Here is a 13728-nt window from a genome sequence, read left to right on the forward strand (position 1 = left end):
CGTCTCTACTTTCCTTGCGCACGTCAAATAGCAATTTCCCACAGACAAAGACTGCGAAGTAGGACAAGAAGCTACAGGTCGAGCTGGGAGCAGAAACGGGTGCTAGAGTCAAGTCTTAGTACAGTTTAGCCAAGCGATGACTTCTGACTTCTCTCATTGCGCTTTTGCGCATATCCGTCCGCAGATCAAGCAGAGCCGCGTGATTTTCTTCGATCTTTCCACGCTTTTTTTGCCTCCGGGAAGCGCGTTAATTTCCTCGCTGGCAAGACAAAAAGAACTTGCATATATATTCAAATAGTGCCTGCGGCTGATGAATATGGAAATATCAAAACGGGCGCGCATAATGCCGCCATTTATTTGGCGAGGTTGGGGAAAAAATGTTCATGTCGCGTTGACGAGGCGGAATTCTCGAAGCCAAGATGGCACGTCGAAATCCTTCTCTCTGGGTGAAAAGGGCCGCGTCTGAGACGCCAGTGGTGGAAATTGGAGGCACATGGTGAATTGTGGCATTAAAATAACGGGCACAGATATAGAGTCATGCACAGTTTGAAAGGAACTCCTTATTTTCGTCTTCTCGCAATTTGAATATTTCTTTGTCACCCGCTGTGAGCTCTGAGGATTGAGTTTCTGCAATTTTCTTTTCGGACGCCCCGTCTACTTTTTTATTTCTGGTTGCTAAAGAAACGCGTCTATTTTTGGAGCTCGACTTTTAATGACAGGATTTCCTCTCGCCATTCAACTTCTATAGATAAGCTAATCCAGCGCCTTGTTTCGTAAAAAGTTGATCAAAGGAAAGGTGCGTCTGGAATTTCAATTAATTTACGCTAATTACATGTTATTAATGAACAACAAAGTATATTGTTGCTCGTCATTGTGTCAATCTCTGCCCACACAGATACACCTTAAATTTAATTTAAAATATAAGTATATGTCAATGATATTATTTATTCATAAATAAATAATTCATGCAACAAGAATACAATTTTAATTCAAATTTTAAATAATTGGAAAAATTATAATATTTAATTTGTATATTTTGTGAAGACTTCTATGTACTAAATTTTAAATTAAAATAATATTAAATTATTTATATTTTTTATTTTTGTTACTTAAAGGTTTTTAGTCAATAAAAGTGCAAAATTAAGTAGAACCAATTCAAATACATCAGAAGTTGTTTGTTTCCATTGTGCCTCTCTGGCGCGTCTCTGCAGCTTCCAGTATCGGCGTTTTGATAGCGAGCCAAGAGAAGAAGCAGTGTTTGGACGAGAAACCTATTACGTCTCACGTTCTTCTTCTCTCGCAAACGCTCTAGCTTGAATTGATCTGGGGAATACACGAAGGACGGCGCCTCTCATTTTTACCTCTTGGCTGCTGCGCCCGATTATAATCCCAGCAGTGGTTCTTGGTCGACGGGCCGAATTAATTGCTTCTGTAATTACTGCCTTGATTAGTCTACCTCTGCGTGTAACAGAAACCGCAGCCGCCGAAATGCGATTTTATATATTATATTAATCCCCGGGCTCGTTGTGAGGAGAAAATTCGATCTCGCGGATTGACGAACAAAGTCTGCATTTGACAATCGAGATTGACACTTCTTTTTAAGCTGACGCGTACGTACGGAGCTCAAATTGAATCATTCAGTAATCAATCGCCGCTTTCAAAACTAGTTAGCGAAAGTTGTCTCTCGCGACGTGAACTTCAATGTTTTTTGACAAAATTTTTCTCATCATTTTCTTAATTAATTTGAGAGAGAAAATGGTTCTTGCGTTAAAAAGCAGACAGCTTGTCACTTATTATGTCTGGAGCAGCTGATATCAAATTCCATATTTTTTGTTTGTTTCCAGAAATATGTTCTCATCCATTAACTTTTTTTGAAAAATGTTCATCTTTTATTTGTGATGAGAAGAAAAAATTATATTTGTTTGTTAAAATCACTCAATTTCAAGCTTATCGTTTCTTAAATTTTACAACAATTAATCTGAAAAGCTACTATGCCCATAATTATCAAGATCATTGTAAATCCAGAAAAGTGAATAAACTCACTACCTTCTTAAAACATTGAATTTCTGGATCTTCAAAAAATTCGAATAGAATATAAATCTTTTAATTTTCCAATTTTTTAATAAATCTCATTAATTATTGCTGTTTATTTGTCCTATTGTTACATTTTCTTGCTTTAATTTTAGGATAAAACTTAAAACAATGAAAAAGGAGCAAATTATGTAGTCAATGAGAAAAAATAAACAGGACAAATAAAAAAGAAATTGTATCTTGATAATACAAATTTTATGAATGTAATAAGTGAGAAAATAATTTTGCATTTACTAACCTGCGATTGCGAGGTGCATGATGAAGAAGTTCATCCGCGATTTGCGCCCTTTGCTGTCGAGCAACAAAGCTGCCAACACCGCTGAATTTCCCAGAACGATCAAAACGAACAGAATCCATAGGACCGTGATTTGTTCCGTCTGAAACACACAAATATTCACTAGTGTGCTTTCATGTAATTTTATTCAAAATTCTAAAGCTGATTTAAATATATCTGCAAATCCAATTACATATCACTTTGATCGCATTCCAGCAGCTGGAAAATAAAATTAAACACGAGGACGTGAATTGCCTATGAATACAAAATTACCGTTAAGTGAGACTCGACATTAGTATTCAGAAAGCTTGGAGCTATGAATTGAATCAGTCCATAGATGCAAGTAATGTTCCACAAAAGCTGAAAAAAAAATACTTATCCTAGAGCGTGGGCTTGGTACAAAAAAAGGCCAAATTGAACGGGTGGGCGAAATTCGCCGCCAACTATTTGCTGAATGAGAGACCGAACAGGACCAATCCTTGAGGCAAAACCTCGACAACTTTTTGTTTGTTATACCGGTTGCGAAAATAGGAGTCCAGCAAGCAAGTCGTCTCATTTAATGGACCCGCAGAGAATTGGTGGTTGACAAAAAAGAAATAAAAAAAAAGCGGACGTGATGAAGTGAGATGCTTTTGATTGGTTCTTTCAACTCTATCCACAGCAAAGGTGCATTGTTTGTTGGTGATTTGATTTCGTCGGGCCAAAATTGCCTGCGTCTCTCTTTACATCCGCCGAGGCGTTTGATACAGTCTCTCTTTCTGTCGGTCCTTTGGGATATGAGAGCCAAATGGTAATAAAGGAGTTGTTGGTTCATCCAGCCAGCCGAAAGTTTCGTTCATTTGCATGCAGCAATATTGCTTCGGAAGGGAGAGAAGCGAAATTTATTAAAATGAGAGTTGGTTCGCTCTGCCGTTTTTTATCTAAAATTTTATTGGAAATAGTTGGAAACTCTCAAATACTGTTTTCATCAAGAGCATATTTAAACAAGTGACAACAAAATCTTGAATTTTATAAACTTAACTTCTAAAGTTTTTTTACCCGAATGCGCATGTTTAATTTTTGGAATTAATTATTGTCTTTGTATTATGAGATAAAATTCACCTTTTCAAAATTTGAAATATTTTTATTTGTTATGTCAATATTTCTTGAAATTATAACGAATTTAATAAAGTAGATACTACTGAGCAGGGTTTGTCCTTTTTTTGCCACAACATAATCATGATTTGAGATTATTTTTAATAATTAATTAATAATTATGGCTAAACGTCAATATTTTTTGGAGAAATTTATATTATTTTTTTTAATATTATAAATTAAAGCTCTTCAAACAGGATTGTATCCTCCCAAATTACACCAGAAGGAAGCATATTTCTAATATTTACATTGTAAATTTCATAGGTTGGCTTTTTAATATATAATTATGAATGTTGCATTAGATAAAATTAGCTTTATTAAAATCTAGTTTCATTTTCTGAACGCTCATATTTAAATAGATAAAAAATAATTGCATAATTAAAAATAATTTTAAAAAAAATATTAAAAGGAAAAAAAGAGAAATGCATATAAATTAAAATTTAATAATTAAGTAAAAATTAAAATAAGAGTTATTACAATATGATTGATTTTTTTACTAAATATATTAATTGTTTCATTTGTAATTAGTAAATTTTGTGATATTTAAATGTTTTTTGACATAGCAAATAAATCGGGCACAGACAAGTGTTAGAAATAAATTTATAAAAATTTAGTGCTGGGGCTTAATGTAACAAATTTATATAAATTTTGATCATCCAAGCCTAAAGCTGCTCATCTGAATGTGAACTAAATATACGCATAAATTCTCCACTTTCACACGTCAATTGACATTCGCACGCATCGCCGAGTCGTTCGGTACGAATTATTTCGCATGCGTCGAAGCAATAGGAATTCAGCGAATCTAGTTGATTGGACGAGTTCCACGCATTCACGAGTCTCCGGATTTTTCGCCGATCACAATGGGATTCACTCCGCAAAATCGCCAAGACGGTCCTTTGACAGAGAACTTCTTACTAACAATATAAGCCGGAAAAAGCGAGCGTTTGCAAGGGATCAGGTGGAGTGGAAACTTTTCGATGAAAATATGGGACACAATCGAAGCGCAAAATTGATCACATTTTCCACCTCGTGTGTTTGGTGCACTTGCAACATGAGTTAAATATCTACCAAGGCTTTCATTACGTACTTGCATCGTTTGACGAGAATATTGCACCCACACGTTTTAATTGCAAGAATAGTCATTAGCAAACCACTTCTGTATATAAAGAGGCAATTTCTTCATCAATCGATTTTACTGCAAATTTATACCGTCAATAAATCTTTGCCGAAGTAATTGATAATTTTCTGTGTCAACACGCGGCTTGCAGAGCAAATGCAATCAGTGCAGCTCAGATGCAACACACGTGCCCTAGGCTTGCATCCATGGACCAGGGTGGGGTTTCTCTAATGAAGGAGGTCGCGACTCCCAACAGCTGAGGGGATGCTCGCTTTTAATTGCATTAAAACGCAGTCTGATCGATGCCACAGCTCATTGTGAACCGGTTTAGTGCTTACATAGTCAGGCCACTCTATCGTTTGTAACTAACAAAGAGCAAATTTATAAAAAAAAAAGAGTGCGTTTCATTCCCATTGACGTAAAGTGAAAATATTTTAATTAAAAAATGGTGTTAATTTTTGTGTGTGAAAATTGTTAGTTATTTTATTATTCAAAAATTTCTGAAGAATAATTATTTTCAAAGTCAAAATTGACGTGAAGTTCTTAAATTTTTTGCCGAGTGAATGACAGCTTTCCTCATGAAGCAGTTATTATCTTTTACAGAAACTTTGAAAACTTAACATTTGTCTTAAAAATAAAAATAAATTTTAATGCGATTTCCTAGCAGTTTCTAGACCCTATCAATTCTATAATCTTATCGATCAAATTTTACTGCATTTCATCTGGATAATTTATTTCTCATAAATTATTCAAATTGAAAATAATTAAGATGTTAAATAATAACATCATTAACTTAGGTTAGACAACAGAATTGTTGTTCTACCTTGTTGCAAAAGTAAGCCACGCAACAACTCAGTTAACCTCATTAGCCGTAGGAGCAGCAGACCTTCATTAAAATTCTCAATTGAAGTGTTGCTTGATTAAAGGAAGCCGGTGCAAACGAAAGTTCTAGCTTTGGGCAGCCTTTCAACGCAAAGTTTGCGCCTGGCTACAAGTATGTAGAACTTATAGTCCTTAGGATTAAATTGCACAAGCCACAGAAACAAAGAAAATAGCACAACTTTCTGAAATAAATGTAGCCAAGTGGAAATTGTCTTAAAAAATACGAGTTTTCTTTACGCAAGAATAAGATTTGAAACGTCAATTCTACAGGGTGACATTTTTTTTACTTGAAACAGAACAATGTGAGGAGAGAACTTCTTCTGTCTTGCAAGAGAAGTACAGCATCTTGAGTTCATTGTTATGAGTTGGAATTAAAGTCCTTCTCTCTTTTATTTTTAAACAAGAAAGCTGAGAAGTTCCCTACGCATAAATTATTCTGTCACTCACTCTACGTATATTCACTTTTGTGCGAATAAACACGGGGAGAGCCTTGCGAACATCTGGTATTGAGTAAGAAAGTTGGCAATCGCACACCCTTTGTCTATGCTAATTCAGCAAATTTATTCATACACTGCCGCTCAAAAGATTTTATGTGAGCGCAAAGTTTTACGATTACTTGGAGTGAAAGCAGGGGCGCGTCGCTAACTAGTTGGGATGAAGCACTTATGTGTAATTAGCGTGACTTCAGTAAAAGACAAGTAATCAATCATATTTTGAAATTTGAATGCACATAAAAATTAAAAAAAATCATATAAAATTGAAATGATATTAAAAGAATCAAAATTTTTAAAAGCATGTTTTTTTTTAGCGTAAAATAAATATAATAATATAAAAGTACGGACAGGCAATAAATGCTTTTTATTATTTTAATTTACTTTTTTTTTTTTTTTTTTTTTTTTTTTTTTTATAAAAATGGTTCTGTGCAAAATATAAAAAACCAGCTGAGATGTCAAATATTCAGAAATATAGATCTTTTCACCCAAAACAAAAACTATAATTATTTGCGATAATATTTTTTGCCGTTCGCAATTCGGAGACAAAATCTTCGAACAAATGTATTTAATATTTTGCTTATGAAATTTCCCACACCTAATTTTCTTTAATTAAATATTTGGTAATTAAAAATGTCTTATTTGCATATCAATGCCAAGTAAAGTACCTTTAAAATATAAAAGGATCAAATTAATATAAAAAAAATTTTTGATCGCCCAAAGTATACTTTCAAAATTTCTCCAAAGGTAAAAAACGTTCTCTTTTAGTAAAATAATATTTGCTATGATCAAGCTAGAGTGATTAATTGCATCAAATGCAAAATAATGTTAGGGAGTTTCTACATTTTTTTTGCTCACTTAAGCTATTGAAATTTTGAAAGCCACGAAATAAGTCTTATTTTGGCAGTTAAGAAATAAGCATTAATTGTTTTAAAAAAATGCATTAAATACAAAAATAAACCCTAATTTTTCCAAGGAAACAAAAGGATTAAACCGTCATTTATGCTTTTTTTTTTGATTTATTACAATTATCTCAAATATATTTAATTTCACAAATTCACTCGCTGTTTAATTTGTCAGAGATGCAATGTTTTGACACCACCCTCAATCTTGTGGAATGCGCTGGACGGTGAAAGTTGTCTGCCATAACCGCTTCCGGTTTCCTGTCATTAATTACGAGCGTCTTGAATATGCATCACCCTGACCTTGCCTGCGTTCAGTGGCGGCCGATTGATATCATAAAATATCGGGCGCTACTGTGCGGTCGGGCAGATTTCGAAACCAAATAAATAAACGCGGGCGGCCACTCTTGAAGGTGCATCTCCTCGCGCAAAGACGATCTCCAGACCTGCATCTGGCATATTCATGCTTGCCGAAGACGTAACATGGAAACAAAAATAAACGGGACGCCCAAGGGCGGCCTCCTCCGTGCGCCACCCCATTCGCTTGACACTTTTCTGCGATAATATATCCATTTCACGCGTCTCCCTGACAACTAATGAGAAGGCTATTCACTGCTCGCCGGCACAACGCACATTTCACGCCAACGCAACCTTATGCTTTGTATTTTAGTGCCTGGAAATGGAAAAATTGGAGCGCAAAAATGTTTTAGACTCTAAATAGAACGGCAACGTTGAAGTTTCTATTGCGAAAAGTATTACAGTTCGTTATCGGTTCAAATATAAATTAATTAAATCGAATAAGTTGGTGTGAGTTGTGATGTAATGTCAATAGTAACGATAATTGATAAATATATTATGATAAAAAAACAGGTGTTTGGCTTACTTAGAGCAAGTGTAGTAAAAATAAATTGCGCTACTTTAGCCCAACGAAAGTAAATCATGCAAAATGATATAATTTTAAACTAGAATTCAAGGAACAATATAACAACAAAAGATTTTTTCAGAAGGATAATTTTGTTATTAGCTTTCATAACAATTCCTTGAAATGATTTATGAAAAGAAGGCTGGAAAAATATTTAAAAAAAAACCTGGACATTAGAAATATAAAAATTTGTCCAATGTTATAAAATCTAGATAATTTAAAAAAATAATCGATTTAAATTTTATAATTAAACTGATTGCCTATTTATGTTTATTAAATTAAAGTCGCTTATTTATTTTATTTAATGTTTATTTCTCCTCTTTTGTTTAAGTTGGAACGACAAAACCAAGCAGAACGCAGATTGTCTTTGGGGTAATTTGTCCTTTTATTTTTCACGTCTTTTCTTTTTAATTAGGTTCACCAGATAATTTTTCATTATTTTTTATTATTATTTAATTGCCAGGTATACGAAAACTTCTTACCACGTCGTAGAGACAATGAATATAGAATTTGAATTTTTAATTAAAACAAACTTGATTTTTAAAAATCAACAAAAGTAAAGATACTAGAAGGCAAGTATATTGATCGTTATTTGAAAATGCACTCCATGCACTTACAACGCAATATTGCTCTAAGTTTTTCGTTTTGTTTTCGACAAAAGATTGTCGTTGATGGGAAAATGAAGTTTCGCGAAAGAGAGCGTCCCTCTCAAAGCATCAAAGTTTAAATACTTTAGAGCTACGTGCATTCCTGCGTACCACATTCATACAATTATGCCCGTATACCCTTCACTGACGTATAATAAACTTTGCTCACATTTTGCACCCTTTCAACTTTGGTTTTGAACGAGTGTGTGCGAGTGAAAGCGATGAATTATGCAACCGTTCTCTGAAAGTCTTCTTGTGTTCTTTTGAGAGACACACGGGCCTGAGGAAACCGAGCTCCAACTTTGACATTATATTTGGACAGTGCGTGGCAGGTGGAAATAAACAGTAATAATAGTAATGGACCCTCTTTTTTGATCGGAGGAGGTTTCGAATAAAATGCTGTCAGCAGTGGCAGAAAATGTTCTAATTTTTTTTCTATCCAATCAAATATAAATGAATATTGTAACTTCCGCAGCCTAAAATGTACACAAATAATCCAAATGTAATTATTGGATTTTTTTAAACAAAAATTTTAATTCATCAAAACAAAATCATCAAATATTTCAAAGAATTACTTTGATTGGTAATGCTAAGAAACATTGATTGTTACATTATTTAATAAAAATTGATAATTATTTATTAATTATTATTTTTATGGGTTTAAAATAATAAAGTAATTTAATTTAAATTAAATAGAATTATTTTTAATTTAAATTAATATATGGAATCGATTTATAGTAAATTGTTAATTCACGTATTTTGTTTGTTATGTGGTTTTCATGCTGGTTAAATATATTTTTGGCCTCTTCATAAATGCCAGCGAGTGGTTGGCAGCCACTAATTATTAAACAGAAATTTCAAAGCCTCGTGCTGCCCGTTTTGCGAATTAATTAATGAGCAATCAGGATGTGCTTTGATTGGTCATGCCTTCCATCCATCTAAATCAACATACGCTTCAGCTCGCAAAGTGTCAAAGACACGGCTTCAAATCATAATTGCGCACCCTCGCGTTGACGATTAAATTTCACGCTTTAAATAGCTCGCTTGGACAAACTTGTGTAGTTTCTTAGTAAGCAAAGTCGATTTAGTTGGACTGGTATAATAATACACGCAATAGAGAGTTGTTTGCGCTTTGGAGGAAAACGGTATTATTATTTGTTATATCTTCACGGTTGGTGCTGCTTTTTTGGTTTGGTTTGCCCCGGGGCTCTGTGACAGATAGGCCAAGATGAATGAAGCGTCTCAAGGGGTTTCGCGAAATCGCTTCTTTTGTCATCTCGACGCACCATTCAATCGCGTGCACCGCCCTTTCAATACGCAGTTCCCCGTTTTCCTTTAGAATGGCTTTTTCCATTTACAACTGCAAAATGGACCGTTTGGAAAAGCTGCAAAAAGGCCTTTCTTTTGTCTTTTTTTAAAGAACATTTTTAAGGGTTGGCGATAAAGGCAGATTTTGCCTTTTGCAAAAGATCTTTCAAAAATGTAGAAAGGAAATGCTTTAAAAGCTGACATTTCCACACTTCCTAAGAAATTAATGTTTCCACTAAAATTCTCCTCCATTTCAATTTCACTTCAGACCATGTTGCCGCAAACAAAACGGGTTTAATTATTGTCTCCGGAAAGTGTTTGTAATTCTAACTCCTTTGAAGTTCGTGAGTTTATTCCAAGAAACAAAAGCTTTGATGAGAGGTCGCCATCAAAATTAATTCAAAAGCAATTTTGCTCCAGAAAACATCAAAGAGCTTGTGTTTTGAGCAAAAATATCGGCTCCAATTTTGTCTTGAGAAGAATAAAAATGAAGGCGCCTTGGCCCTCCTAAAAGGCTTTTATGGAGTGTTTTCGCGGTGGCAAAACTTGCGCCTTAAGTAGCGATCCGGTGAAATCACCCACGTAAGCACAACACAGGCAAATTGCTTATCAATCCCCCAATCATGAATAATACATCGGCTGCACTGAGAGACGGACGGGCGTGGCATGAGGCAATCCAATTTCAAAACTTCGGCGTCGCCCAACTTGAGCCGACGAACCGCGGCTTTTCTGTGGAAAAAGCGGCTGACACTCGCAACTTTGCTTTGGCACATCAAGCTGATTCAACAAATAATGTTTTACGAAGAGAGCGTGTGAGGCAAAAAGAGGGTTCAGCCGTTTGAAGTGGAAAGCGCGCGGCGTAAATCACGTTACTCGATTTTTGGTGGAGCGGAAAATTTCAATCGGATTGCATTACTTTTAATGAAATCCTGCTCAAAGGAAAATTTAGTTAAAATCACATTTCAAACATGGACAGGTGCAAAAAACTCTGTTTATAAAAAAAAATGGTTTGAAAATATCAGCTCCAAAGGTCCCAGTTGTTTTTTTTTTCTGTCAACAAGCTATTCTTTGACCAGAATCAGTCAGAATTAATATAACATTTTGTTTTCAGAATCTAAAAAAAGGCGCTTAAATGTCATTAAATTAACACTATGCCTAAAAAAAAATACATAGTGTTTCTTACCACAACAAATTTTAATAAAATAATTCGTTGTTTTAAGTTTCAATTTTTTAATCGGCATTTCTTAATTAATTCGATTCACAAGCATAATATTGTTAGGAAATGAATTAAAGATTTGATAAAAAGTTAAAAAGACTTTTTCAAAGTCAACAAGATTGCTTCCAAATGTTGCCCTGAGGCTGTAATCTCAATATTTTCACTGTGAATGATCGATTAACAGACTTTTATTTTTAATAAACATCATCAATCACAAAACTCCCTTGCTTTTAATAAAATCTTGAACATAATATTATACAACAATATGACTAATTATGTTTAGAATGCTATAATTTAATCTATTATTTAACGATTGCCAACTATGGAAACTAAATTTTATTTGAGAACCAAATTAATATTTTATGAACGTAAAATTCCATAATACATACCTTTTTCGTTGAATATTTTGTTTACATAAAATGTTAAACAGAAAAGTTCCTGGAAGCTTGGCAAACTTTTTTCATAAATGTTTACTCCCACGTGCTTTTCCAACCCAAATATGTTTTCTTGAAGAAAAAGAAATTCGTTCCAATATCGAGCATTTCTTTGTGAATAAAAAAAAATTTCTTCCAAATCCATGCTAAATTTCCCCACTTCAAAAAAAAAAAAATAAATAAATAAATGAACATGGAAGAGGAATGATCACAATACAAATGAAATATCGTTTGAAATTGAACGTCTTTTTCATCTGAAAATGACTTTCCCCGCTTTTCCGGCACTGCTTTTTGAATGGTGTTCATTTCGATCATTACACGCCGGAGCACCTCATTTCGCTGGCTGCGAGTTCTCGCTGAAATTTCGCCCTCTGCTGTCGGGGAAACATATTTTTGACGCATTTTCCGCGGAATTAAAAGCGACTCGAGATGGTGACAGCGAAATTATTGCCTCGGCTTAATGACCAATTTTAACAAATGAGCAGAAGGCGCCAGAGAAGTCACGCCAAGACACCCTCGCTTGTCGACGGTGGCAGGAAAGCTCTAATTAATCTCGAACGATGCTTGTTTGTTTGCGTTTGCATTATATGATGTTAAGGCCGAGGAAAAATCTGAAAAATTTAATGCAGGGCAGGGGGCAGAAATATGCATATTGACATGCGACGGCACCCTAACGACGACGCCAAACATTATTGCGTCGAAAGAAAGGAAGAATGCCAAAAAAGGCATGTCTTGCGAAAATACAAGATGACGCGTTCAGTCAAGAGGGGAAAATCTTTATGCGAAATATCGACTGTGTTTCATACATCAATCCCTCCTTTTCTGCGTAGGTGACGACGGAAAAATCAAAATCCCCGTCGTTAAAAAGAGACTATATATTTGTGATTGCGTGGGCAAGTCCTTTGATACCCGACACATTTTTAGTATTTTTTTTTTCGGAACATGTAATTCCTCGTGTTTATCACAAATCTCTTTGATTTTTTACCAATGTATTTATTGTGTCATTTTCCTGATCACTTCGTCAATATTTTGCCTTGTTGCTTCTTTTCGTCTGCTAAATTATTCATGCCAAAGCACGTTCATGGGAAAAACGGGAAATTAATTGCTTTGATGGCTGCTACCTCAGGGCAAAGCGCGACTCGATGAAAAAAAAAGTAAATATATTTGCATTTTGCGTTTTTAGAATCGGTCAATCGAAAATTTAATTGGCGTAACCCGAAGCCAAATAATGCCGCAAATTGAGATAAAAAAGGCGCTGTTATATAAATAAAAATCGTTGGTAATGTTATTCTGATAATCTGACAAACGTTTGAAATGAGAGAAGTAGTTTGTAAAAATAATGTTCAATGATTTATTTTTTATTCACGTTTTGATTGAATAAAATAATAAAAATGGCTACCTATCAGGTTAAATTTTCTCTGTAAAATGGTTAGCCTGCAGACGTTTAAAAATAAGTGTAGTTTTCTATTTTAGCAGAATGTTTGATTTCCCAAATTTTCCATTTTCTATCTCATATTGCTTAAAATTATCAACCATTTAAGCTATTTTGATGATCTCACTCTGAAAATTATGCAATAAAACTGTAACATAGTTGCTTCACAAAAAATAAGCCCGCAACAGTTTCCCTTGTAGATCAATAATTGTGCACACGACGCCTAGCTATAGTACAATCTTTGGGGTTAAACAGCAATAATAAATAATAAAAAATAATAATTTTTGATTATGAAACGGATAAAATTTTCATTGCATTTTGCAATTTTCATTTGCTAATACAATTATTAGAATTTTAAGTTTTAATCATTTTTATTAAATTCTATTGACCATAATTTGTGGTAATATTAAAATTATAAACGGAAAAATCGACAATTTCCTTATCACATAATTGAATTTTGTTTTTGGGACTCATTAAGAACAAAACTAATCTAATAGCTTCATTTTTTAGTTTGCATTTTAATAGAGCAAAAAAAAATTAAAGAAACGGAAGAATTGAGTAAAAAATCGTTAAAAATTTAGTCAAAAGAATAACTTGTGATGATGAGAAACTTTTTTTAAATAAGATTTTGCCTTAAATTTTAGTTTCAATTTAATTTGCAGTGATTACAAATTCCAAAATCACTGATTATCTAAAAATTTGGCGACTTACCTGATAAAAGTAGAATGAGTTGATTTCTTCCGTTTTGTTGGCGTCCAAGGAGGCGTTCCACGGTTCTGTGGTCGCGAAGAACAAATCCTCGGTGGTGGCGGCGGAGGTCTCCATGTTGGTCCCTCAGGCACCTGTTGAGGCCTCCATGGACTCGGCGACCGGCGTGC

At 34.2% G+C, this 13728-nt stretch overlaps 1 protein-coding gene across 1 annotated transcript in view; it reads right to left on the bottom strand.

Annotated features, from left to right (window-relative positions):
* LOC132199096 (cardioacceleratory peptide receptor) overlaps positions 1-13728 on the bottom strand; it is a 30997-nt gene extending 17269 nt beyond the window's left edge. The window contains exons 1-2 of the mRNA XM_059623566.1: positions 13562-13728; positions 2330-2468 (exon numbers count right to left, since the gene is read on the bottom strand). Of these exons, the coding sequence (XP_059479549.1) occupies positions 2330-2468; positions 13562-13675 (253 nt within the window). The 5' untranslated portion in view covers positions 13676-13728. The remainder of the gene's footprint in view (positions 1-2329; positions 2469-13561) is intronic.

The sequence above is a fragment of the Neocloeon triangulifer genome, unplaced genomic scaffold (genome assembly GCF_031216515.1).
Source record: "Neocloeon triangulifer isolate White Clay Creek 2 clone unplaced genomic scaffold, ASM3121651v1 ptg000013l, whole genome shotgun sequence".
Taxonomy (NCBI): Eukaryota; Metazoa; Arthropoda; class Insecta; order Ephemeroptera; family Baetidae; genus Neocloeon; species Neocloeon triangulifer.